The sequence below is a fragment of the Lemur catta genome, chromosome 15, assembly GCF_020740605.2.
Source record: "Lemur catta isolate mLemCat1 chromosome 15, mLemCat1.pri, whole genome shotgun sequence".
NCBI classification, from domain to species: domain Eukaryota; kingdom Metazoa; phylum Chordata; class Mammalia; order Primates; family Lemuridae; genus Lemur; species Lemur catta.
The window spans coordinates 27196075-27224061 of NC_059142.1; the positions used below are offsets into that span (position 1 = coordinate 27196075).

Sequence of the window (27987 nt, forward strand, 5' to 3'; positions counted from 1 at the left end):
AATAGGAATTGCTTTGTAATCATACTTACAGCAAACTCCACTCTGGGAACAAAACCCACATGCGATGGCTGTGGTTTTTCCAACCCTGTGACACAGGGAAGCACAAAGGCTGCTCATCTGTTTAAATGGCAGAACTTTAGGTTGTGCCTTCATTTTGTTGTCTCCCTTTCTCCATCAACTACCTTGTGATCACTGGATGAAACAAGTACGCTGAAGCTTGGACTTTTGCACTGGTTTCTACAGAACAGAGCGGTTAAGAGCCAGAATGCCCAGGTCGCTCTACTTCCTTGTTTCCCCTGACAAATTACCGAACCTCCCCTGCCTTCATTTCCTCATAGGGTTGTTGTAGGGATTAAATGATTAAGTACAATACATGTGAAACAGCATGGAAAAGCGTGCCTGGTACAAAGCAAGCAATCATTATCAGGGTTATAGAAATCCACTGTGCTTCCTGGTACGGGCACGGCAGAGTTCCTGCCCGTGTTCAGTGCTCACACAAAGCAAATGCCGTGGAGGGAACAGGCAGTGGGAAAGGGCCGGTGCAATGGGGAGAACGGAGCAGAGGTGTCGGAAGAGCGTTGAGAGTGTGGCCAGTGTGAGGTTAGGCAGGAAAGTCCGTGTGCTCTGAGAGCTTTGCAGTTGTTACTCAAGTGAAAGTGACTGAGAGGTGCTTTGCAAGAGGCTCTGAGGTGCACTAAAAAATGAAAGGCAGAGAAAGGCCTCCTCTCCTTATTCTTGGACATTATCTTTTTAACTAATGAAGAGAAACTGAGCAAAACATGGTTCTCCGGGGACATGGTGAGCCAGGCTTCGGCGCTACTGCCAAAAGGAGTGAACCTGAGCAGCTCTGCTCCCGACACAACACGCTGAGGAGCCAAAGGAGGATGACAGAGATCTAAGTCACTCCCCACCTTCAGGGAAAGGCAGACCATCCCTTTTTTCAAATCCCTAACTGCCTCATTCCCCTAAAGCTTTCTTTTTTTCCTTTTCCTATCAGAAGCAGACAGGGGCCAGACTTGGTGGCTCAGGCCTGTAATCCTAGCACTCTGGGAGGTCGAGGCGGGAGGATCGCTTGAGCTCAGGACTTAGAGACTACAGTGAGCCAGTGAGACCCCCGTCTCTACCAAAAAAAAAAAAGAAAAAAAACAAAACAACCCAGCTGGGCGTTTCCCCGGGTGCCTATAGTCCCAGCTACAGGGAGGCTGAGGCAGGAGGGTCGCTGAGAGCTCAGCAGTCGAGGTTGCAGCGACAGTGGCGCCACTGCACTCTACCCAGGGCAGCGAGTGAGGCTCTGTCTCCACAAAAACAAACAAGGCAACTGAGCACCCCTCCTTCCAAACCCCCAACCCTTCATATTAAAAAAATAAATATTTTTATTTTAAAAAATTAAAAAAAAAAAAAGAAACAGACTGGAACACAATTAGGTAACTGATTGGCTGCCTTACTCAAAAGTGGCCTAAAAGAAAAAGCTGTGTCCCCTAAAGGGGATAGATGACAATGAAGGAACATACACATTTGGGACTAGATGGGGGTAAGAGAAGAGTGACTCACAGAGGCCTCCTTGAATGAAGCAGGACTGTTCCTCAAAGGACTCTGAGTGAAAGGCCATCAAAGCAAGTTGAACAGAACGATACTCCTCCCTGGGAATTCCCGAGAGACCACTGTGACTGGTAGCTTCCACAGATGGCTCAGGGGTTCCATCTACAGTCAAAATTGCCCAGAATAAGCCAGAGCCTTCCCCTCAAGAATTCAGGAATGTGGTTTCCAATGCAAATAAAGACTAAATTATAGAAATAGTGCTGGAGTGTGTTCAAACGCTCTATGTCCTTTGAGTCATTTGGAAATGGTTAACAAACCTTGGACACCTGGGCTGACTACTCTTGTAGGGGATTTCCACACAAACTCTCTACTATAAAACCATCCTCTTCCCTTCCCAAAGCAATTCAGTTCCACCCTGTAGACTGAAGTGTGGCTTAAAGAGTCCAAATTTCCTAAATCTGATTCTCGGCTTCCTAAGTTAGAACAGCAACTGCTGCTGACACAAAGAAACAAGGAGCCAAGTAACTGTGTGCGTTTAAAAAAAGTCTATTTTAAATTAAGAGGAACAGATGTCCAATGTTTCAAAAAGCCACACATTTGTGGATTTGGCTGACAAACCTTCTAAGCTGCATCTCATTTCTGTTCCCATAGAGTCAGCCAGCCACTTGCAACTGACTCACTCTGAGCCACAGTTTGGGCCAGTCTCCTGACTACGGAATTAGAATCCAGATATCCAATGAATCCAGGGTGTTTGGGTGGAAAACAGGTGTTAAAAGCCATCTAAAACAATGTCCCCTCCCCTTTTAATTTAGTAACATCAACACCCACACAGCGAACTGTGCAAGGCTAGTGGGTCAAAGAGAGTGAGCAAACAGTTGACACCTGGCAATCCCCGAATCACGCAATTCGAGTGAGTAAGCAGCTGTCCAGAACAGGTTTTTGAATAATCCCCTTTAGGAGTACTGGTTAAATATGCAAATACATGTAGGTTATTTGCTACAACTCAAGGCCTCACCCCTAAGGCAAACCCATTACCTCAGGTGAACTCTTGGCCTTGCTGGGAAGGGAGGGACAGGAACCCAAGCCTCTGTCCTCCAGACACACATGACTCAATTGCTTCTAGAGTTTAAAGTACATTATGTACTTTTTCTTGTTGTCTTTACGAATAAAGGAACAACATCTTCAGACACAACAGTTTTTGCAGTATCCCATTTACCATGTTTTGTGAATACCAGAGAAAATGGTACTTGGCTTTCAAAAATTGCTATTAAAATTCTGCTTAGGTTGCTTTAATTTTTTGTGGCACATTAAAAATAAATTATTTGAGTGAATAAAATGAATCAATTTTTTGTGTTTACTTTCTAACAGGAATGACACTTTCAAGTCTATTAAGAGCTTACTTACATGGGCCGGGCGTGGTGGCTCAACTCCTGTAATCCTAGCACTCTGGGAGGCCGAGGCGGGTGGATCCTTTGAGCTCAGGAGTTCGAGACCAGCCTGAGCAAGAGTGAGACCCGCCCCCCCCCCCCCCCCCCGCTCTACTAAAAATAGAAAAAATTAGCCGAGCAACGGAAAATAGACACAAAAAATTAGCCAGCGTGGTGGCTGACGCCTGTAGTCCCAGCTACTCGGGAGGCTGAGGCAGAAGAATCACTTGAGCCCAGGAGTTTGAGGTTGCTGTGAGCGAGGCTGACGCCACGGCACTCACTCTAGCCTGGGCAACAGAGTGAGACTCTGTCTCAGAAGAAAATAAAAAAAAGCTTACATGCCATCAAATTTTCTTTTTTAACAGAGACGGGGGGGGGGGGGGGGGGGGGGGGGGCGGCGGCGGCGGTGGGAGTGCCCAGGAGTCTAGGCTGGAGTACGGTGGCCGGATCATAGCTCACTGTGGCCTTGAACTCCTGGGCTCAAGCAATCCTTCTGCTTCCGCCTCCCAAGTACTTGGGACTACAGGTGTGAACCATCACGCCTAGCTAAGTCTTTTATTTTTGTAGAGATGGGTTCTCACCAGGCTGGTCCTGAGCTCCTGGCCTCAAGTGATCCTCCTACCTTGACTTCCCAAAGTGCTGGGGTTATGGCAGTGAGCCACTGTGCCTGGCCCAAATCAAATTTTTTATGGTCTAAAACCTATCTACCCTGCAAATCTCATTGGATATTCTAGATTGAGCTTTTTGTAACAAGGTATTAAAAGGTGATATTCCCTTTTTTTCTCTACCTTACAGATTTTTTAGTATTAACATTCCTTATAATGAAAATAAATTAGAAAATGTCAACATTTTTAAGGTGGGAAAGTTAGAAAAATTTCAATTATTTCATACTAAATTTTGTGTATTTGTGCTTTGTATGTTGTCTTGAGTAAGCTACCTAGGGGTTTATTTTTAATTTAAATAAGGTTTTGGTCTTATGTCATTCAGTAACTTCTGCTTTCCTCTTTAATAATTTGGATTTTTTGGTTTTAATTTCTTCAGTAAAATGTTCCTTTTCACTTACTAAAAGGCTGACAGAGTATTCCAAAACAAGAGCATGGGCCGGGCGCGGTGGCTCACGCCTGTAATCCTAGCCCTCTGGGAGGTCGAGGCGGGTGGATCGCTCGAGGTCAGGAGTTCGAGACCAGCCTGAGAGAGACCCCATCTCTACTAAAAATAGAAATAAAAAAAAATAATCTGGACAACTAAAAATATATATAGAAAAAATTAGCCGGGCATGGTGGCGCATGCCTGTAGTCCCAGCTACTCGGGAGGCTGAGGCATGAGGATCGCTTAAGCCCAGGAGTTTGAGGTTGCTGTGAGCTAGGCTGACGCCGTGGCACTCACTCTAGCCCGGGCAACAAAGTGAGACTCTGTCTCAAAAAAAAAAAAAAAACAAAAAAAACAAAACAAAAAAACACAAGAGCATGTATGCAAAGAGAGCATTTAAAAATATTTTTTTATTTCTGGAGGAGTGCAATGTTGTAAAATTCTTGCAGGTTTGTATCAGATGCTGAGTCTTTGATGAATTTGAAAATTGGGGCTATACTATCATTTATTGCAGTACTTTACATGTTATCCAATTTATTCCTTAGACAACTTGTCCATATAGTTCTTCTATTTTAAAAATCAAAGAAATCTAAGCTCAGTTAAAAACTTTTTCAGGTCACATATAACGTGTGGCGGAAATCTAAACCATCTCAGACTATTGCACATGGAGGTGAATGGGTTTTAAAATGTCTATAAAGGTTTTTTGACACTAAAAGGTTGGGAATCTCCATCAGCACCTTACACAAAGGTCAGTCTAAACACACTTCACCCCAGGGTGGGTACAGGAGGGCAACTGGTTATTTTATTTAGCTAGTGCATGATTTGGTTTTTTTGTTGTTTTTGTTTTTTTGAGACAGTCTCACTCTGTTGCCCGGGCTAGAGTGCAGTGGCATCAGCCTAGCTCACAGCAACCTGAAACTCCTGGGCTCAAGCAATCCTCCTGCTTTAGGAGGAGTTGGGACTACAGGCGTCAGCCACCACACCGGCTAATTTTTTATGTCTATTTTCAGTTGCTCAGCTAATTTTTTTCTATTTTTAGTAGAGACACGGTCTCGCCATTGCTCAGGCTGGTCTCAAACTCGTGAGCTCAAGGGATCCTCCTGCCTTGGCCCCTCAGGCTAGTGCATGATTTGTATTCAATGAGTCACTCCCCACTACCCTCCAGTATGTGTGCCATGGGGGACCATAGGCGAATGCATCCCCTAAGTCACTGTTGAATGACTAGTGAAAACAGAAGAGCCTCGTGCTGTCCTACTAAGGCTACAGACACCAGAGAGAGCACACTGGGGACACAGGCTGAGGTTGTTTCTGTAAGATGCATCCGCTTCAACAGTTAACTAGCGTACTTAAGGAACTTTATTCTAGCCTTGTCTTTTACAGATTCTAGGAGAATGGGGATAAGGTGGCCACTATCCAAATGAAACTAAAAATCTTTCTTCCAAGCCCCACACTCCAGATTATGCACACACATGCAGAGAATATAGGAAACAATGGGAAAACTGGACACTGCACTTTTCCACATTACATTGTCTGTTTTAAGGGAGGTGCTCGTCTGTTCTTAAGTGTGTAAACTGCTGACATATTATACTGCTTGAGGGTCACTTAGAACATGATAAAAAACACTGATGTGTAAGGCACAAAATGAGACTTATACAAAGCAGAGATGGAATCGGAATTCCCAGGCCCTCTTTTTATTTACAGTAATATCAAACCATCTGCTTGCAAATTTTCTCGTCTCCATCAGCTGGAATTACTGTGTATCTTTGGGATCATGTAGCCACGTAGAAGTACAAGAAAGGAGCAAACAAACCAACCACTGAACCCCAGGGTATCACACTGCTCCAGCTGGAATCCAGCAGGAACATCTGAGCGTGCCACACCTGAACACTTAAAGGAGGAAAGCAGGAGAGCTGCTCTTCATTTGTTTTCAAAGTGAATTCATTTGCAAGATGGTGAATAAATGGTCATCATTAAGTCAAATGTATTTATCAATTAGACATTCAGCCTAGAAAACAAAGTTTTTCTTTTTGTAATATACTACCCTGAAACAATTTACCAATAAACCCCAAGGATTTAGTAAAATACAGTACAATTTATATTTGCTTTCCTCTTTCCTTTCTTTAGACAAACACCAAATAAAATGCAGGTGAAGGAGATGAAACACAATTAGAGGCCTACGTAGGAACTCAGACTAACTCTCTAAAGAATCTAAAATATTGTGTTAATGTGAATCTATTTAGAATAAAGCATTTGAGTACTGCTTTTTATACTGCTAGATACAAAGTCCCTGGTGGGTTGCAGGGAAAGATTGTTAAAAAGTATAATCTTTTCAAAACTCACAAGGCAGGTTACTTGTCCTTTATTTATTCAGTTGTGGTCATGGCCACTATCCCAATTTCCCATAAAATACTCTGTCAATACTGCTGCAATATCATGGCATAAAGGAGTCTAAGTGCCACTAGACATAAGGACCAGAGTTTCTGACTGTAAACCATGATGCTGGGTAATGTCTGAATGACAACATTTGATATGGATGGTCAGATGAAAGATACCAAAATGTCAGACAGCCCATCGACTGCTGTTGCCATGAGATTCAACAGTCAACATCAGTCTGATAAGCTACCCGACAAGGTGGTACAGCCATGGAGATGTCACGACGGTAGGCAAAACAAGCAGACATTCAGGCAGGATTTGGTAAAACAAACCAGGCATTTCTGGCCTGTTGAGATTTAACCCCAATTCTATTCTGACACAATGTCAGTATCAATTTTCCTAAAGGAAAAAAAAAATCACATTAAGAATAAAACACTTACAGAAAGGTATGAAAATCGGGTTACATATGAAAGTAAATTTGTTAAAACCAGAGTACATGCTAGCAAAAATTAACACATATGAGAAAGCGTGGCTTAGAAAAACAATCATTGAAAATACTAATCTCTTTCTCCAAAGTCCTTTGATTTGTATATCATCACCTCTCCTCTCCAGTTTTCAAAACCAAGAAAATCCCCAGGCTAGGCCAATCCCAGAGGTGCCATTTAGCAGTGTGTAGCCACCCAATTTCAGCATAACAAAAGATGCCTTGGTGGTGGTTCTTTCATGCAAATAAAGGAAGAATTAAGAAATCCTGGTTGTAGGTGGATTTGGCAAGGCTGCCATTCCGTAGGTAGAAGCTAAAAGGAAGTAAAAAACCAAAACGCTCAAGAAAACGGACACAATTTTGGAATGATCAAAGATGTCTTTATAAAGTTTTTTCATGACTTCATTCTAAATATACAGAATAAAAAATGGTGTCTGCTCATTTATGAGACACCAACCAGATTTTCCTTATACTGTCTCAAAATTTAAAGATCAGTTTCCCCAGAGGGTGTGCAATGCATCATATGGCCTTTCTTGAGGGTGGGAAAGGAAGGGTTGGGCAGGACAGCATATTAAATTGTACCATGATAGACATGCAAGACTGTTATCCAATCTAGATAATTTATATACATTTTGATGACTTAGAAAAACAAAGCAATCATTTGTCACAAGCCTCAAAAGCTTGACATATTTAACATACTTAGGAACTTTTTTTGTGTGGTGGGAATACTCTAATTGTACCATGTGGGCCTTTTGAGAAGTAACAAATAGAAGGCCAATTTCTGTTAAGTTTGCTGCTGAATATCACATTCCACCCTAATGAAATACGACGAGGATTGATTTGAGGGTGGATACCTTACCTTAACACACAAAGGAAAAGTATGTCAGTGCAAAATATGGACTAAACTGTTTTCAGGAAAAAAGTTTTTAAAATTGATACAGGTTGGAAAAGGCAATTTTCCTTCCTGCTTTGGAATCCTCCCAATTTAAGGCAGAACCCATCCATTCCAATTTCTGTAGTTAAAAACTTTCTCTGCTTATTTAGTTTTCTCCTCTGAGTTCAACCGTTGCTGGATTCGTTTGGCATAACTTTGTGCCATGGAGTTAATGATAGACAGGATGAAGTAACACACCATCACAACGACCAACTTCTCAAACATCCAGGACAACCAGTTTTCTCCCTGCGGGAAGAAATGCAGAACAATGCAAGGAGAAAGGCTTCATTAGTTCGGTAGTAAAAAGGGGATCATCTGTAACACTTTAAAGAAAATGAGAACTTGAAGCTTATAATTGATATAGTCTAAACAATTAAACATGAAAAGTATGTGTCCCCAGATACCCTAACGCCTACATTCAAGGCCTTTGTACGCTCAGCTATCCCGGTTATCAAGGTTTCATTTGTTGGCTGTAAAGTGACTGTTGATTCATAGACTTTAGAATGGGGGAGAGTGTGAGGTCATCTCTTCTTTTTAACTATGACCTAAGAATAAAGCCTTTGATTAATTCTACTCTCTGAAGTCGTCATGCAGATACTTGCTGAGTACTGTCAAGACAGTTAAAAATTTTTGTTCCAATATTAGCTGTTTTTAAAATATAAATCTATTTCTGAGGTCATGGTTGGTCAACTGAGGGCAGCAAAGGGCCACAAGAGGGTAAGGCCATTAAAAAAACAACTGTGCTTCTTTCAAGTTTCCCATTTCAGGTTATTGCTTACTCATCCTCTTCTAGTCACTTCCCTTTGCCATAGGACTGTTTACAGAAAAGACAGGCTTAGTTTAAGTTAAAGTTCAGCTATGTTAAGAGCCTCAGTTTGTAAAAAAACAAAAAAGATCATTTTCCCATAGCTGAAAAGTAAAATAGAGCGAAAATGAAGGGAGATATTCAAGTTACCTCAGAAAGTCTAATACTTTGTTACGCTGTAATTTTTAACTTTTTAGTCTACACAGGAAGTTTATCTACTAATAAATCATTTAAGATCAAGGCTACAACTCATTCTACATAACAGAACCATTATTTTCCATTAGCGCTACCCTTGTTTTTGGAAGATGCACAAAATAGAAGTTACACTTTCCGGTTTAAGACAAAGACAAATTTCCCAGCAGAGTATACACAGAGAGCCTCAACTTCTGTTAAGGAAGACTGGCCAACAAACCTCACTCTATTTGCCTAAAAATGCGAGTGAGAGCAGTGACTGTAATTTCAGCCTGAAACTGCCCAGCGGGGAGAAGAAACCAGAATAAAGTCTCACCTGTGGTGTGCCCATTTCGCTTCGGTGGTGAAGCTTTTGCCGCTGAGCCTCCAGGTATTCCTGGAATGGCTTCTGCAGAGATGGACCTATGCCGGGGACAGCACTGGAAGCAGGGTACAGTAGCCCAAGAAAAAAGATACATTTGGAAAGAAAAAGCAGGAAAAACGTTAACAAAAATCCACTTACCGCCTGGACTCAAAAAGCAGGGATTGAATAGAAAGAGGAATAAAATACAACAGAGAGCTGCAGAAAGCCTGTCTACTCTTTTTGGTGGATAAAAATTCTTCCTTCTAACAACTCCTTAAAGGAGCAAAATCTCTCCCACCAACATGTCTGGGAGAAACTAAGAGCTGTAAATCAGGAGCCACTTCAGGCGTAAGAGTTAGTCCTCAGAGTGAGGACAGCTCAGCTGATACTGCACACTGTATGGTACAAAGAATAAAATGAATGACTTCTGAGAAGTTCCACATTTATCACCACCAGTTCCTGTAAGAACTGGTTTGAACCGATTAATAAGGAAATGACTTATGCTTGTGTCATCCCTAGTTAAAAAAGAAACTGCCCGCCCTCTCTCTGACTTGTCCCATCTTCTCAGAGGGGGCGGTCCTTTCTCAATCTAAGTCCTTATTAGGACAATCTGTGCGTCATCCTTATCCAAAAAGAATGCATTAGCAAATTTGGGAGGCACCTCCCACTAGTCAGAAGTCAGTGATTAACAAAGGAACAAAGAAGGAGCTGTGAACCTTGAATCATTTCATGGTTTATGGTAGATGGTTTGCACAGAAACTCCAGTACATTACTAAACAACTTGTTCTGAGATGATTGGGATAGCGATCTCTGATAAATTTATGTACTCGGAGCTCCCTCTCACCCAGAATACAGGGAGGGAGTGCTGTTAAACCGGTTTGGCAGCTGTAGGCTACCAGGCTCTATTTTAGACAGGCTTGCAGGCATTTTTAAAATGGTAACTTGGGGCTACTTAGAAAATCAACACGTCTATTTTCTGTACCTTTTATTCAATCATCTGTTACACTAGGGCTAAAAGGTAAATAAACCCAAACTCTTTCCTAGGGCCAGCAAAAGGTATTCCATTATGTATTTACAACAGCACCTAATGTTGTCCCTATTAAGTACACTGATTTAAATTAACTTCACCTCTTTTCTAGAACAATTCAGTTACTGCTTTTTGTAATAAAAAGCAGAGGAGTAGAAGAAGAGAAATCTTTTTGCTACTATATCTACCAGAAGCTAACAAATTCTTAACTCCTGGCTGATACTTTTCTTTGATCCTATTATCTTAACTGAGTCCCTCCCTATTCAGTGTCCAAGGACACTGAATAGTTGCTATGAAAAAAAAAAACAACAAAAACCCAAAACAAACTGCAAGGAATAGTCCATCCCTACAATCATTATGTGGATTTAAAACATGCGTGAGTACACACACAAACAGGAACTGATCTGTGTACAAAAGAATTTACAATTCAGTACTAAATTTTTTGCTACAGAAGATATATACTAAAGGAATTGGAGAGAAAAAGAAGAGATCAGTGTGGGGTGAAGTTGTCAGAAAGATCCTTTAATGAGGATGAAGGATGTACCAAAAGGTCTGAACAAACATATATGGTAAAGGTGGAGGCTGTACAGATTAGACTACAAGACATCAAAGATGGAGAAGTGTGGTAAAGTCACATTCTACAGTCTCAGTCTCGCTCTCATTGACTCTTTATTTATCTATCTAGCTATTTATTTATGATTGGTCAAGTACAGTAGTTGAGAAGGGAGTAAAGGGTAGAATAAGGAGTTTTATCTGTAACTGTGAACAATCAATTGAACCAGCCTCTCATTTTTTTTTTTTTAATAAGACAAAGTCTCACTCTGTCACCCAGGCTAGAGTGCAGTGGTATGATTGTAGCTCACTGTAACCTCAACTCCTGGGCTCAAGTGATCCTCCAGTCTCAGCTTCTTGAGGAGCTAGGACTACCGGTGTATCACCATGCCTTGCTAATTAATTAATTAATTAATTAATTTTTTTTTTTTTTGTAGAAATGGGGTCTCATTATGTTGCCCAGGCTGGTCTTGAAGTCCTGGCATCAAACGATCTTCCCATTCAACATGCTGGGATCACAGGAGTGAGCTACTGTGTCTGGTGTGATGTATAACTTCAATGTTATCTTGGGGCTAATGCTGAGATTAATTTACCAAGTTGTTATGTATTACATGCTTTGGGGAGTTTTTGGTGGTATGGGAGATGTCTCTATGCAGATTCCCATGAAAGACTAAGAAAATAGATGAAAACAGAGGAGTTAAAAGTTTTTATAACAATGTATTGACCAGAACTATTAATATCATGAGCAAATGCCACATGATTTGAATAAATCTAAAAGTTAACACATTTGAAATCTAGGTATTCAGTGTTACCTAGCCAATTATTTGTCAGATCCTCTTAACCTTTTATTATGTATTCATCAAAATTTTGGTTACTTCTATTTCCATTTCTCTATCTCTACAAACAATGGCTTAGGCTACTGATACCTCAGCTTATACAAAGCACTCTTATATTAGACTTTTCTTAATTATCACTAATGCTATTTTAGTAATGAACTAGATAAAAACTGAAATTACAACTGTCACTCTTAACAAACATTTAAGGCAAACAGTAATGCCAGCCTGCAACCTCATTCCTCAAGTTATTTTCTTTTTCGAGACAGGGTCTCACTCTGTTGCCCTGGCCAGAGTGCAGTGGCATCATCGTATTTCACTGCAATCTCAAAATCCTGGGCTCAAGTGATCCTCCTGCCTGAGCCTCCTGGGTAGCTGGGACTACAGGTGTATGCCACCACATCCAGCTAACATTTTGTGTAGAGACAGGGTCTCACTATGCTGCCCAGGCTGGTCTGGAACTCCTGGCCTCAAGCAATCCTGCTGCCTCAGCCTCCCAAAGTGCTAGGATTACAGGTGTGAGCCACCATGCAGGCCATCCTCAAGTTTCAGGGTAATGAGAGAGAACTTCTGTCACAATTCAGTTGCTTTCTATAGTTGTCTTAGAAAATAGCCTAAACACCATTCTCTGAAAGCTATTAAATTCAGAGCAATCCTGTGCACCTTGCTAGGACTCAAATCTCAATCCATAGGGAGTGAATGAAGTCCTCTACCTGCCATTAGGCTTTGATTAAGTTCAAAGAATTACAATTTTGTGGTATAATAAGGTAGGAGGAGAACAAACACACACAGAACTATTTTTTAGCCAACTGTTAGACTAAAATAAACTAGCCTTGTAAATAGCCACTTATTCTAGGTAAGAAAGCCTTAAGAAAAAGAAAAAAGTTGATCTCATTTGCTTTTACTTGACCTTCAACATGGTGGGCAGAAAAATCTTAGTGGGCAGTATATTCGTATGTTTATTCTTGGCACACACAAACAGCAAATGTAACATCAAAAAACAAATTTCTGGCTGGGCGCGGTAGCTCATGCCTGTAATCCTAGCATTCTGGGAGGCCAAGGTGGGAGGATCGCTTGAGTTCAGGAGTTCGAGATCAGCAAGAGTGAGACCCTGTCTCTACTAAAAATAGAAAGAAATTAGCCAAACAACTAAAAATAGAAAAAATTAGCTGGACATGGTGGCGCATGCCTGTAGTCCCAGCTACTTGGGAGGCTGAGGCAGAAGGATTGCTTAAGCCCAGGAGTTTGAGGTTACTGTGAGCTAGGCTAATGCCATGGCACTCTAGCCCGGGCAACAGAGTGAGACTCTGTCTCCAAAAAAAAAGTTAAAAAAAAAAAAAAATGTCTGCTAGATGTGGTGGTTCGTGCCTGTAGTCCCAGCTACTTGGGAGGCTGAGGCAGGAGGATCACTGGAGCCCAGGAATTGGAGGCTGTAGTTTGTTATTATCACACCTATAAAACATAGCCACAGCACTACAGCCTGGGCAACACAGTAAGACCCCATCTCTAAAACAAACAAACAAAACCCAGGTCCTTGCATGGTCCACAACTACTCTGGGTAACACAGAAGATTCTGTATCTACAAAAAATTTTTAAAAAATTAGCTGGATGTGGTTAGTGCATGCTTATAGTCCTAGATACTTGGGAGGCTGAGGCAGGAGAATCACATGAACTCAGGAGTTGGAGGCTGCACTGAGCTATGATCACACAACCAAAAAAAAAAAAATCCAACAAATTATTTTAACAACAATTCTTGCACTTTAGTTAATGATTTAAAAAAAAACAACCCTCAGAAATGCAAACAAAATATTTTTATAAATTAAAGAAAAAACCCACAAAACTCCAAACCTACTCGGGGCTCAAAATTGGTTTCATGGGAATGATACTTTCCTATGTTTACATAACTAGACTCAAGATAAACTTCTTTGCAAACTTAAATACTGTTTAAAAAGTCCATTCAAAATAATGTTTGTGAAAAATTCTGTCAAGAGCTCTGATCATTTTGCAAACAAAACCTATTATTTTTCTATCACTTTTTTTTTAATACATATGTTACTGTGCTTTTGGAAATCACTTATCTGACAAGAAATCTTTATTTTAAACTCTCCTCATAATCTCATTATAAAGGTCTGCACTAATCTCTGTATCCACCAACGTCAGAAAATCTTCCAGAGGAAGTATCACAATTGGCAGAGGTTGTATAGGGAGTGGGTGGGGTGATTACTCCTGTTTTTCACAATGCTTAAATTTTCATTTGTTGGTTAATATGGAGCACACACCCATTCCAAGCACGCCTAGAATTCATGGGTCATTATTATTCCTGTTTTTCAAGGGACTCTTTTCAAATTGTGTAAATTTCAAACAAGTTGATTCACCAGATATGGAAAACACGCCACCTGATTTACTTTGAATTTCTTCTCCATGATGAAGATAGTCATCAAGCTAGGGCTTGCTATTAGAAGATCTGAAATTTTCCTTAAACTGTTGATGATTCTGTTTTAATTTTTTCATCCAGGTGTGTGTTTTGCATTATCATGTGTCTTCATGAAATGGAGACACTGAGCTTAATAACACAGAAAGAAATGAACTTAAAAAACATCTTGATTTGTCTTGTTGTTTAACCCTAGTTACAGAGGGCGTACTTCGAGATTAATCAGTTGAAATGCCCAAGAATATTGTACAGGTATTCATAAAGTATATTTTTAATTTAATGTAGGCTCTGCACTTTTTTCAACCACTTTTTTGAAGATCTTAGCATGAATGTGAGCATGTAAGTTACACCCACTTTCCTGAAAAATGTACTGTCTGATATGGGTTCTTAGTAAGGAGGCTAAGACCTTTTTCTTAGGAGAAAGTATGGGCACACGGTTTGTACCTTTATTTCATCATTTGTGCAGTACTTTGAGGTTGGGTTATTTAACATCTCTCTGATGATTCATAAAGTCTAAATAGTCTCAAGATATAATCAGTCATATCCTTGAAAGCTTATAAATGAAAAAAATGTTTTTAGGAGAAGATTCAGGTCAGGGGTACTACTAAAAAGAAAGGGAAAAACGGTTCAATCCTATTGCTGCTGTAATTCAGAAAGCATAACAGAAATCTTTTGAAGTAGACTACTGATGACACTCTTTTTGAAAGCATCAAAAGTAGCTTTTAAGGGCAAAGCAGGCTAGAACAATGGTCTAAAAACATTTTTTGAGATATGTATGTGTGTATATATCATATTTAGGTTACTTATGCACATAGTAAAATACACAAATATAAATTTCAAAGGATAAAATGAAGATAAAATAAAAAATTTAAATGTATTACAAATTATTATAGATTTTGTGCCATCATTAGGTAATATTTCAAGGCATATTATATACTTATCCATTATTATTTTTTTTAGATGGAGGTCTCACTGTATCTCTGAGGCTGGTCTTGAACTCCTGGCCTCAAGCAATTCTCCCAAATCAATCTCCCAAGTAGCTGGGATTACAGGTGCCAACCACTGTGCCTGGCTTGTCCTTTATTAAGATTCGATAATTTCTAAACTTTTTAGCTGGCTTTTGAGAATCTGATTAGCTTGTCATTCTTTTTACCTCCTAATGTGGCCACTGAAAAGCTTATACTAGGAACCAGTGAAATGTCAATGCTGCAATTATTTTTTTGCTATTCCTTGTGAATGCATAATTAGTATAGCAATGCACCACATAACATTTCAGTCAATGGCAGAGTACATACACAAGGGCAGCTCTATAAGATTATAATGAAGGTGAAAAATTCCTGGATTGACTGAGTAGCTGGGATTATAGGTATATGCCACTGTGCCTTCTTGTGTCATTTTTCCTTCTTTTTTTTTTAAAGGAGGGGTGTTCAATTTCCCTTTTTTTTTTTTTTTTTTTGAGACAGAGTCTCACTCTGTAGCCCTGGGTAGAGTACAGTGGCATCATCCTAGCTCACTGTAGTCTCAAACTCCTGGGCTCAAGTGATCCTCTTGCCTCAGCATCCCGAGTAGCTGGGACTACAGGCATGTTGCCACGACGCCGGGCTAATTTTTCTATTTTTTAGTAGAGACAGGGTCTCACTCTTGCTCAGGCTGGTCTCGAACTCCTGAGCTCAAATGATCCTCCCACCTCAGCCTCCCAGAGTGCTAGGATTACAGGCGTGAGCCACTGTGCCCGGCCCTTGTGTCGTTTTTAACAAAAAAGGTTAAAATGTTAAAAAAAATTACTAAAAAGCTTATAGAATAAGGACATAAATAAAACACAGCTATATAATGTGCTTGTGTCTTAAGCTAAATGTTACTATAAAAGAGTCAAAAAGTTAAAAAAAAAAACCTTAGGAAGTAAAAAAGTTATAGTAAGCTAAGGTCAATTCATTATTGAAGAAAGAACAATTTTTAAAATAAATTTAGTGTAGCCTAAGGGTACAGTGCTTATAAAGTCTATTAGTGTACAGTAATGTCCTAGGCCTTTAAATTCACTCACCACTCACTGACTCACCCAGAGCAACTTCCAGTCTTGTAAGCTCCATTCATGATTTAAGTGCTCTAGTCAGGTATACCATCTTTTATCTTTTATACCATATTTTTACTGTACCTTTTCTATGGTTTAGATACACAAATACCATTGTGTCACAACTGCCTACAGTATTTAGTACAGTAACATGTTGTACAGGTTTGTAGCCTAGGAGCAATAGGCTATGTCATATAGTCTAGGTGTGTAGTAGGCTATACTATTTAGGTAAGTACACACTCCATGATGTTCCCACAAGGATGAAACCACCTAAGGACACATTTCTCAGAATGTATTTCCATCGTTAAGCACGTATGACTGTATTATCTCCAATCATTCTGGAGTTTCTTTGAAAGAACCTTTTCAAGCCACTTGTCTGTTTTGTGAGGGTTAAACTAGAAATTCTCACCTATAAATCTGATTAATGTGGTACAGGAAAAACACAATAAGTTACAATAAGTTAAAAGTGAACAAATTATCGAGATGGGGCCCACTGTAAGCCTCTTTTGTGTTGTGGAACTCCCCCTCTTTCCTTAGACTATCTTTGTACTCTCTCTGACATGTGATTTTCTGACATGGATTGAAGGAGTGCCCATCAGACCTCAGCTACATCCTCAGTGTATGTAGAGCCAAATAATTTTTATATATGTTACCACAATACTATTATATACATTACAAAAATACACAAAAAGGAAAATAGATAAAAATAAATATAAATAGAACTTCTATTACTTTAGTCCCACTCTGATGGTGGAGACCACTGGTTTCGACCATGAGGCTGAACTACAAAGGTTACAAATATACCTTGTTCCCAAAAGGTAACAAACATCTTGAGGCTTAGCAGACCAATGCAATGCAAGACTGTTAGGTAATACATCGCAAGAAAAAAAAGCCATTTCTATAAAAATGTACATGAGATGTCTCCTTTTCTCTCATTCTTCTAATGGGCAACTATAAAGAGAGCCTTTAAGAATCTGGATAGACAAACCTCAAGAGACTGAAAACCTGTGCCCACAGTTATAAATTTTAATTACATTCCAAATGAATATCAAGGCCTTTAGAATTTTCTTGATTGAATGAGGACCATTGTATGTAAATCAATTAATCAAATTTATTCTCTGACCCCAGAGCATTCTTCTATCAACTGAGATTTGGCCCAGGAGCATAGTAGTAGAGCCCTAAAGAGAAAATTGTCCTCCTTCTAACTAAAAGCAAGACTCTTCTGCAGAAGAGATTTAATTTTACATTTAAGGTACCAGCAGGGCATATATTTCAGGAATGAAATAAAAACCCTTCCCCACCCTACTGCCATTAGTTGCTGATCTGTCATCTATATACAGGAGACAATGAGGGTGTGGTATAAGTTCAGCAGCAGGATGGACTAGCAATTCCCTTTCTTGGTAACAGTCTTGTAAGTGATTATTTTCAGAAATGTGCACATTTTAGTCAAACATCGTAGAGTTAAATTTTCCTCCCCACCCCTTAGGCAGTGATCTAAACAGGCTTAACGGCTAGTATTTTAATGAGTTGTCATTTCCTGTCAGATAAAGATTCTCACAGTATTTAACCACCAGTTTCCCTGGGGACTAACCAATACTAGAGCTCTATTCATAGTGACTCAGAATGGACCTCAGACTCCAGCCTGATTAAACAAAGATAGATTACCCTCCACATGAAACTGTCTTTCCTCCTAAAGCACACTGCTCAGAAAAAGGGTAGGGTGGTTGCTGGTGAGTTTATCATGCAATCTTTCTGAAGAAGTCAAAGGCCATCATGCTGTCTGTCTCTCATTAATATTTATAGCTTTCCAGTCCTCAGAGATTAGAGAGAAAAAAGGAAAAAAAAAAAAAAAGACACCAATTGTTACCTAATTAATCCAGGAATAAGTAAATCAGCTAGTGCTAAATGAAAATCAACATATGTAATCCAGTAAAAATAGGATCTAGCAATCCTGTGTGCCTGGAATTAAAGTGTTATTATCTTTACCATTTAAATGAATCGAGTATGAATCTTTGAAACTGATATTATAAGAAAAAATTGTTAACTGATGCATTCTACTTGCTTTGGATACGAAATGTGCTAGCTCACCCAAATCAAGAAATCAAGTTCCTTTCTCCAAGTTCAAGGACTTTTTACAAAAAAAACAAAAAGAAAGAAAGAAAGAAAGAGAAGAAAAACAAATCAAATTCCTTTACATCCCAGTATCTTGGAAGAGCACACCAACATAACATAAACTCAGGATGAAAATTATACTCTAGGACAGGCGAGGTGGCTCACGCCTGTAATCCTAGCACTCTGGGAGGCTGAGGCAGGAGGATCTCTTGAGCTCAGGAGTTCGAGACCAGACTGAGCAAGAACAAGATCCCATCTCTACTAAAAATAGAAAGCTTAGCCGGGTGTCCTGGCACGTGTGCCTGTAGTCTCAGCTACTGGGGAGGCTGAGGCAGGAGGATCGCTTGAGCCCAGGAGTTTGAGGTTGCTATGAGTTAGGCTGATGCCACAGCATTCTACTCAGGGCAACAGAGTGAAACTCGGTCTCAAAAAAAAGAAAAGAAAAGAAAAGAAAATTATACTCTGTAATAGAAAATCTAGGCTTTCTCATATATACAAATTTGGACTGATATAGTCTCTGGCACCTTCTAAAACTCATTGTGATCCAACCTCAGGATGTGGGATTAAAACATCTTGGATTTCATTCACATCTGTGCCCCTTTCAAATGATTAAAACCTCTTTTGTACTTGAGTTAGTACATTGTGTGCTGAGTCGTATTATGAACACATGACACCATTCATTTCTTCCTGGCTGTGGAGAAGACCACTGTTTTATCCAGGTGTATTTTATCAGGTGTATTGTTGCTACTGCCTAAGAGCATGTTTTTGTCACAAAAGAATTTGAAATCGCACTTGCTTTTGAACATTTGGAATTGTTTTCTATAAGAATCAGAATGGAACTAAGACCTTATAATTAGCAGCTAGTCTTTGAAATATGCTATCATTAAAGAGAAGCTCTAGAAAACAAAACCAGCCTTGCGTCAGAAGGAAGACTTGAGCAGCAGCAGCAGCCAAGCAGGCATTTATGTTAATGATGAGGCCAGAGCTAAAGGCTAAAGGAGTGGTCTATAACAACCAAGTAAAACCGATTAGTTGCCAAAACAAAACCCTGTTAAAAATCAACTGATTTCATTTATAGAAAATGACAGACTGGTGGCAAAGTTGCCCAGGCTGGAACGCAGTGGTGCAATCATAGTGCACTATACCCTTGAACTACCAGCCTCAAGGGATAGGCCTCAGCCTCCTGAGTAGCTGGGTGTGTCACCACGCCCGGCCTGGTGGCAGCTTTTTACAGTGACAGATCTAAGTTGGTTTGAATACTCACTGAGATCTAACAGTGAAAAATCAGCAATAGGGAGCTGAAGACCCAAAGGTCAAGAATAAAGAAGAGTTTACAGAATTTAAAATTTAACGTGAGATGGCACTGAAGCTTATTGCCCTGGAGATCACTGAAAGTGGGCACCACGGTGAGAGGATTAAAAAAAGTGACAGTATTGAATGGAATTCAATCTTACCTAGGCATAATCTAGTTATTCCAAAGATAAGTTAGGCAGAAAATCACTAAATACAAGCAGGTTACAGAAAAAAAAAAGTCATGATCTCTGCCCTCAAGGAACTCAATCCAGAAGCATGCTGGAGGAGGAAAAAAAAATGCACTTAAATGTATAGTATAGAAACCAGTAGATTTCTCAATGAAAGTTACAACAGTAGTAACTAGCTACAGCTGTGCACAGGTGGATGCACATGTGGACAAGGAGAGTAGACAGAAAGAATTCATGCTGACTCCCTCTCAATTCACATAGCAGCTGTTTGAAACTAGAACTCTGGTCCAAATCTCAGCAAATTACCTCACTGCCTTCTACAGTGCTCCCTCAATGTCCCCCTTCTCTACCTCAAGAAATCTTGGAATCTTCACTCCAGTTTTCAAGGAAGAACTGGTTAAAGAAGATAACGAATCTACCCTGTTTCTTGATCCTATCTCCATTTACATGAATTCAACTTCTCTATGCCTTGGTTTCTCCATCTACGCAGTGATAGAACCTCACCGGTTTTGTTATGGACATTATTATTATTATTCTTTTTTGAGGCAGAGTCTCACTCTGTCGCTCAAGCTAGAGTGCCGTGCCATCAAGCCTAGCTCACAGCAACCTCAGATTCCTGGGCTCAAGCAATCCTCCTGCCTCAGCCTCCCAAGTAGCGGGGACTACAGGCACGGGCCATCACACCTGGCTAATTTTTTCTATTTTTGGTAGAGACAGGGTCTCGCTCTTGCTCAGGCTGGTCTCAAACTCCTGACCTCAAAGGGATCCTCTTGCCTACGCCAGATCAGTGAGCCACCACACCCAGCCTTGTTATGGATATTAAATAAAAATTTATGTAAAGCATCTGGTACAGTGGGTGCTTACTAAATGTTAATTTCCTTCCCACATCCTTCCTTTTGTCATTTGAATTTTCTATCTCTAGCTTTTTACTAGATAGAGTCTTACCCTCAGCCTAAAATACAGTGATCTCTCCTATTTAATGAATGAATGTATTCATTTAGTCAATAAATATTTATAACAAAAACATAGAAGGGCCAAGTGTCAAAAGAGAAGGATATATAAACTACCATGAACATGAAGAGAAAGGAGTTTTCCTAAACTGCAGAAGGAGGTTAATGTTAAAATCAGAATGTACAACTGTGTCTCAGCAGCTGGGGTCTTAACACCTATGTTAAACCTTAAACTCTACCCTTTTCTTCAGATAATACACATTTATGTTCCACACTTCCATACCTTTTTTTGATTATTTTACAATGATCAAAGTCAAAGAGAATTAAGTATATGGACCATTTTATATTTTAAAATGAAAAGGATAGATTTTCTTTCTGTGGAAGAAAAAGTCCAGGCTCACATAGCTCACTCTGACCGCTTGCCATAGAGTGAGAAAGAAGAAACAACATTCGGATTCAAGTATTTAATTACTCACTGGTTAAAATGATCTCTCTTGCCACAGGCCAGCCTGACTCTGAGGTCAAACATCAAGTTAACTCAGAAATAGGAGACAACGAAGAAGAGCATGGAACATTCTGTATCTGGTAAAAAGTCCCTGTTCTAGCCAACCCCATCCCCCAGTCCTCAAGTTCAATGACTGAGTTATGGAAACTTTTCTAGTGTGGTAAAACTGGGGACTTTGTCTTCCAATAAGACCCTGGCAACCTGACAATGAGCCAATGTTCTGCATATGGTTTGTTGCGAGTCATATGCTTAATGTTATTTTCTGGGAATTCTCATCCCCTATTTGGTGAGAATACCGGAACATGTCATTTTAATCATGCTTTTTAAAATTAGATTTGGTTATGCTCTTTGAGAAGTATGTACAGGTCTTTCTCATTGGAGAAAGTCTAAAATTAAATAAAAATTAGTTTTAAATAGTAATTGAAAAAAAAAAAAAAAAAAGACCATAACAAATGTACTGTCTTTGGAGCTTGAAAGTTCTCTGGTCTTTGATTCTATCCCTTGACTTAATTCAACCTAGGATACCAAAGAGTAAAAAACTCCAATACATGCCTAATCTTTTTAGAGAAACTTTTCAGACAAACACCTTCTAAACAAACCATGAACCAAAAGGCTATTATGTATATTTTAACCTCTCTCAGAATGTATGACTAATTCATTATATCTTTTCAGATTTACATATATAACTAGACTAACCTTTTGATTGACCAATAAAGATACCTTCCCCAAACCTAATGACACTGGCAGCTACTTTCTGGAACTGTCCAAGAAATAAATCTATTAATTATAATTTCTAATTGGGAGAAGGGAACTTTAAATTTAAAATTTGGGGATAGGGCCTATATTTTCTCTGGGACTTTAGGACTGTCATACAATGACATATTGTACTAAGAATACCATAGGCCAAAGGCATATTTAGGGTATCATATTTAAGTAGACCACTCCATAGTTACATTGAGAATAGAAGCCCTTTGGGGCAGGCATCAGCATAGCATTCAAACCTCTGTAAAAATTAATATTAAACCTGATCACCAGAGACATAACTGTCAAGAGAAATTCTTTCATCTTTTCAATGCTACCTGTGGGGGAAGCAAACAGCTTAGCCTGGCATGCCACAGGTACATCTGTGTTGTGAGTTTGCCCAAATTTTGCCCTACACAAAACCAAAAGTTGAAGTATCTTGCTTATATCCAATCTCTCTTTTTTATTCACTATTTCCTGCTTCTGAGTTGTCCTTTTTATCATTCTTTCAGGCTCGTTCCTATATCTTCAACTATCTTTCACTAATAAATACTTGTGGAAGCAATGTTCAAAACAGCAAAAACATGGAAATAATCCAGATGTTCATTATTGGGAAACTAGATGAATAATCAAGCACCCAATGTAATAATATATAGTAGACAAAATGAATAATCTTCAGAAATACACAACAGTAGCAATATATTAAGTGAAAAGTCCCAAAGGATTACATACTGTATGATACCCTCTTTATGAAGTTAATGAAACTATTAAGAAAATAAAAATTATATCTCATTCCAGAAGCTGTAGCTAAAAAACAAAATAAAATAAAAATTATATAAATAATTTATAATATTTATAACTTCTCTCGGCTAATTTTCTTCCAGTTGGAGGAAAATACCTATCATGCAGGGCTATACTTACAAGTAAACTAATAATAAATATTACAATATATATACAAAGTACCTACTATGTTCAAAAAATAGTTTCCTCAAGAATTATTTGTATAATCTTTGATGAAAGGCTTTGTCTTGGCTAAAGGCATTTTACTGATCAAAGAATAAAGTAAGATGGGTACTTTCTTTAAGGGGAGGTAGGCTTTCCCAACATCTTCCCTGAGGGCACACAATATAGTCACCTAGAAGTCTACTTTTTCATCTACAGTCAGTAGAAACTTTGAAAAATGAGACTTTAAGAACACTTTATTAAACTTGAGGCAAAGCTTTGGAATGTTAACTCACTGATATGAGTGTGTTTCAACTAAACTATAAAATATTTGGCTACAGGACATTTCACATTTTGACTGGGGTTGGAAAGGTTATCAGTGGCCTCTTGAACTGGAGAAGAAATGCTACTCTTTCGAAACATGTTCCAAAGAATAGCAACTAGAAGTGAATGCAGTAACAAGTTAAATAACTGGCCTGTGGCAGAGTTTACATTCAACTCTAGCTGTGTTTTGTCCAAAGGCTGTGCTCTTTTCATTATACCACTCCCTAGCTGTCCTTACTCCTGGGATTCATTTTTGATTCTTCCTTGCCTTAGTATCTCATAAGTTTATTTTAAATATGAACTGTTGCTGGCTTTTTTCTTATCTTTTGATTTTTTTTCTCTAGTATAGCAATTCATCACTCCTTTATTTGTGGGAGCATAGTTTTAAATATCCTTCAAGAGACTGCATTCCAAACTTTACCAGTTTAGTTTGATGATTTGCTATACAATTTAGAGTTTTAAGCAGTGTGAAGGGGAGAGCTAACAATTGAAGGAGAATGTTTCCACAGCAAGTTAGAGGCAGTACTTTCAGTTCAACTCAACAATGAGTCTAGTGAGCCAATCCAACTGTTTGCCTTCTCTTGTCTGAAATAAATTACTAATCTATTTACTATGATAGAAATTATAAATTTAAGTCTACTTAAAATTCATTCTTTTCATTTAACTTCATCTTCAGTCTAGATGTGGTGAGTCTACTTACTAATTTTCATTTGAACACATATTCAAAAGCATTTCCTACTTCAAAATGTACGAAAAGAAATGTCACCTTCAATTGGAGAATCTGAATAAAAGATAATGCTATTACTGACAAAGACTAAAAAGATACCCTTTGGCATCTGATAATAAAGCATTACTATCACTTGCCAAGTCTGAATGTTTCTACTGTTTAATACATTATCTAGAAAAGAAGCTGCAGTAATCCCTGTAGATAGTACCAGGAAAAAAGATGAGGATATCAAGACATTCTAACATAATTTTCTCCTGAAAATAACTTTTAAAATATGACATCATCTAATTGAACAAAAAATCTGAATCCAGTGGGTCTTGAATATATCAGAATAACTTTATGCAAAACCATCTTAAGAGGAAAGGATCACTGGAATTTTTTTGAGGGGCCATGCTAGTGGAGAAAAGAAACTACCGATTTTGAAAAACATAAGGTATTCTAACTTAACTACAATGGCCCAAGCTTAATGGCACTTTTATTTCTATCTATCATAGATAAATAAACATGGCCTCTGCCACTGAGAAGCTTACAGGTTAATAGTGAAAAAACAGTAATCATATACCCACAAACATAAATATAAAAATACAACTCTAAGTGCATGTAGTACATACTGTGGTGAAGAGAGGTCCTTGGTAAAGAGAGTAGGTGATCAAGTCAGGGAAGGGTTTCTGAGAATGTAATAGCTGAAAGCTAAAGGACATTACCTAAGCCAGTGATCCTCAATGAGGTGGGTTTGCCCCCACCCAACATTTGGCAAAGTCTGCAGACATTTTTGATTGTTATGATTGGTAATTATTAATGGCATACGGTGAGTAGAGGACAAGGATGGTACTAAATAAATATCTTATAATGCACACGACAGTTCCCCATGACAAAGAATTACCTGGCCTAAAATGTCAATAATGTCAAAGTTGAGAAATCTTGAACTAGGCAAAGGAAAAAGCATGAGCAAAGACCAGTAGTGGGAGACTCAACTACTCAAGTATGGACAAAGTGGTTTGAACAGAGAAAACTAGAAGGGACAGATCACACAGAGCTTTATAAACCCTGTTAAGGAGTTTTGATGTTTTCTTAAGAATGAAGGGAAAAACAAGGGAAGAGTTTCAAGAAGAGGAGGACCTGCGAGGTGAGGATAGTGGTGGTGTCATATCCAGATTAAAATTTCAAAGGTTACTGACTGAAGTATGGTGAACAGGTTGGAAGGCAATGAAACTGAACGTGGGTAGATGAAATAGGCACCTAAGTAATTTAACTTCTTAGAAACTTCAAAGGCTGAGGAAACAAAAGAAGATAGTGGTGAGGATCCAGACATAGTTGAAAAACATCCTTCTATAAATGTTTAGTATGGGAAAAGGACAAAGAAACAATGTGGGTATTGCTTTTCACTGAGCTCTACAATGCGTGGGTAGGTGTGGTAGTTAACTATATGTCCTTTTAGAATTCTCTCAAGACGGAGCAGTAATCTCTAAGAATGGATGAAATGTTTTCCTTATATTAAAAAAAGGGGGACAAGAATATTTCTTCTTTGTCTTTGAATGCAATGTATGGTAATGTTTAAAGCACTTTATTTGTAAGAATTCAGGCAGCAAAAAATTGGAATAATTAAATTTTAATGTGCAAGTTATAATCCACATTTATAATCGGAAGCTTAGGAATTAATAAAACCAATGACTAGCTTCACTGAGTAAATTGTCAAGAATATATTTTTTCCTTAATTATTGCATTAAAACTGAACTGGAAAATATTATTAAAAACTATTTTATTATAAAACATATCAGATATAGAAAAGAGTAAATATGATACATACTATATGGTTTAAAGAATAATAAAACCAATACTCGCAAACTCATCACCAAGTGGCAATTTTTTTTAAACAACAAAAATTTTCATAAATGTTTTATTCTCTAAGTGTCTTTTAAGATAAAGATTTGTGTTAAAACTAAACAAAAGGCACTTCAACTAGACCCTTTTCCACCGTGGGACAGTTGTACTATTAAATGAAATCTTATTCAAAATCTTTTAATAATGAATTAAAAAATCATACATGAATAATAAAAAAAAACAAGCAAAAAAAACCCCCAATTTTTGGTTTTATCTCATGTTAATACCTGACAGTATTCATATTCCAGCTGAAAGTTAATTTGATTAGCCAAACAAAATGGGTCTTTTCCTTACTGTTTTATCAAAGTGAACTCAACAATTTTGTGACATTGTCTTTTAAATCATATGTTAAAACTGATTTTATTCACTTCTTTTTTTTTTTTTTTTTGAGACAGACTCTCACTCTCTTGCCTGAGCTAGAGCGCCGTAGTGTCAGCCTAGCTCACAGCAACGTCAAACTCCTGGGTGCAAGTGATCCTCCTGCCTCAGCCTCCCGGGTAGCTGGGACTACAGGCATGTGCCACCATGCCCGGCTAATTTTGTCTATTTTTAGTTGTTTGGCTAATTTCTTTCTATTTTTTGTAGAGATGGGGTCTCGCCCTTGCTCAGGCTGGTCTCAAACTCCTGACCTCAAGCAATCCTCCCACCTTGGCCTCCCAGAGTGCTAGGATTACACGCGTAAGCCACCATGCCCAGCCTATTCACTTCTTAAAACTAAACCCAAAAATAAAAGGGTTGGACAGTTTATCCCTTTTAAAATGATCTAATTTTTCTCTAATGAAGTAATAGAGGCCTGACATATTTTGTTAATATTATACCATCTTATCATGCCTTATTTAATGAAATACTAAAATTTTATGTAAGATTTATATTTAAATTAAACACAACTGTGTATCTGGCATCCAATTTTGGCCAAAAGTCACAGCATCGTACTAAAGCACCATTAAACTGTAATGATACACACGTCTTTTATATATAAAAGCATTTCTTATTTCTTTGGAGGGGCTGTAGATTCAAACCCCAAAGCTTCTTTTAAATCAAGAATTACATGACTTGATATATGTATGGCTTACAGTTTAAAAAGGATAACTTGAACTTGATCCTTCCCTGCTATAGGACAAGAAAGTCAATTAATAATAACAGGGCAAAAGATTTTTGCTTCTCAAACGATAAAAGAGCAATCTCAAAAATTCAATTCTCATTCAGTCTTCTACATATTTACTCCCATTGAAACAGTGATGATGTTAATATAAGTTCTTAAAGAACTACTCACCCAATGAAAGTCACCATCTGTTCCACTATGTGCTTGCTGAATGTTATTATAACAAAAATTTTCTGTAAAGAAAACACCAGTTAAAATAGTCATCAGAAAAACCAATATAAATTTACATTTCCAATAACAGTCTAAAAAGGCGAGATTGTGCCCCTAATTGCAATTTTTAAATTTCTTTAAAAATAAAAGACACTATGTAATTCAAATGTTACTTATTTATTTATTTTCTTGCTCTGTTCCCTGGACTAGAGTGCAGTGGAGTGATCATAGCTCCCTGCAGCTTCAAACTCCTGGGCTCAAGCGATCTTGCTGGCTCAGCCTCCCAAGTAGCTGGAACTACAGGAGTGCGCTACCAATGCCTGGTCAATTTAAAAATTTTTTCGTTGAGACAGGGTGTTGCTATGTTGCTAAGGCTGGTTTCAGACTCCTAGCTTCAAGTGATCCTCCCATCTCAGCCTCCCAAAGTGATAGGATTACAGGCATGAGCCATCTTGCCTGGTTCACTTTGTATTTTAAAGATGTTTTTGCTTAAGCACAGCTCTTTTCTTGCTACAATACATGATCATATCTGAGGGAAAATATGAGTCACCAAATCCAAGAATGGGAAGAAATAGTGGACATTTACAAATCCTATGTATCTCAGAATTGTGTATATAACTGAAGTCATGGGTTCCCATATAGCCCCCACCACTGAAATTAAAGCTGATTACCCTACCCCGATGACGGGTGTAAATTTAATCCAGAAGATAACGAAAAGACTGTACATCTTTCCTGGAAAGTTTTTATAGAAGTACCATGAAAGTTCCATTCCCAGATCCTGTGTTGAGCTTGGCCTTTCAGGCTTAGGGTGAAGGGATCCTTATCAGAACTGGGACATTTTCAGTTTGATGTTAATGAGGTACTCTTCTCCATTAAATAAAAATGTAGCTACTTTACATCACTCACAAAGATATC

The 27987-nt window shown here is 38.6% G+C and overlaps 1 protein-coding gene across 1 annotated transcript in view; it reads right to left on the minus strand.

Moving 5' to 3' along the window:
• Window positions 1–5713: 5713 nt before the first annotated feature.
• The window catches only part of VMP1 (vacuole membrane protein 1), a 111674-nt gene continuing 89400 nt past the window's right edge, over window positions 5714–27987 (minus strand). The window contains exons 10-12 of the mRNA XM_045525624.1: window positions 27034–27095; window positions 9160–9262; window positions 5714–8092 (exon numbers count right to left, since the gene is read on the minus strand). Of these exons, the coding sequence (XP_045381580.1) occupies window positions 7949–8092; window positions 9160–9262; window positions 27034–27095 (309 nt within the window). The 3' untranslated portion in view covers window positions 5714–7948. The remainder of the gene's footprint in view (window positions 8093–9159; window positions 9263–27033; window positions 27096–27987) is intronic.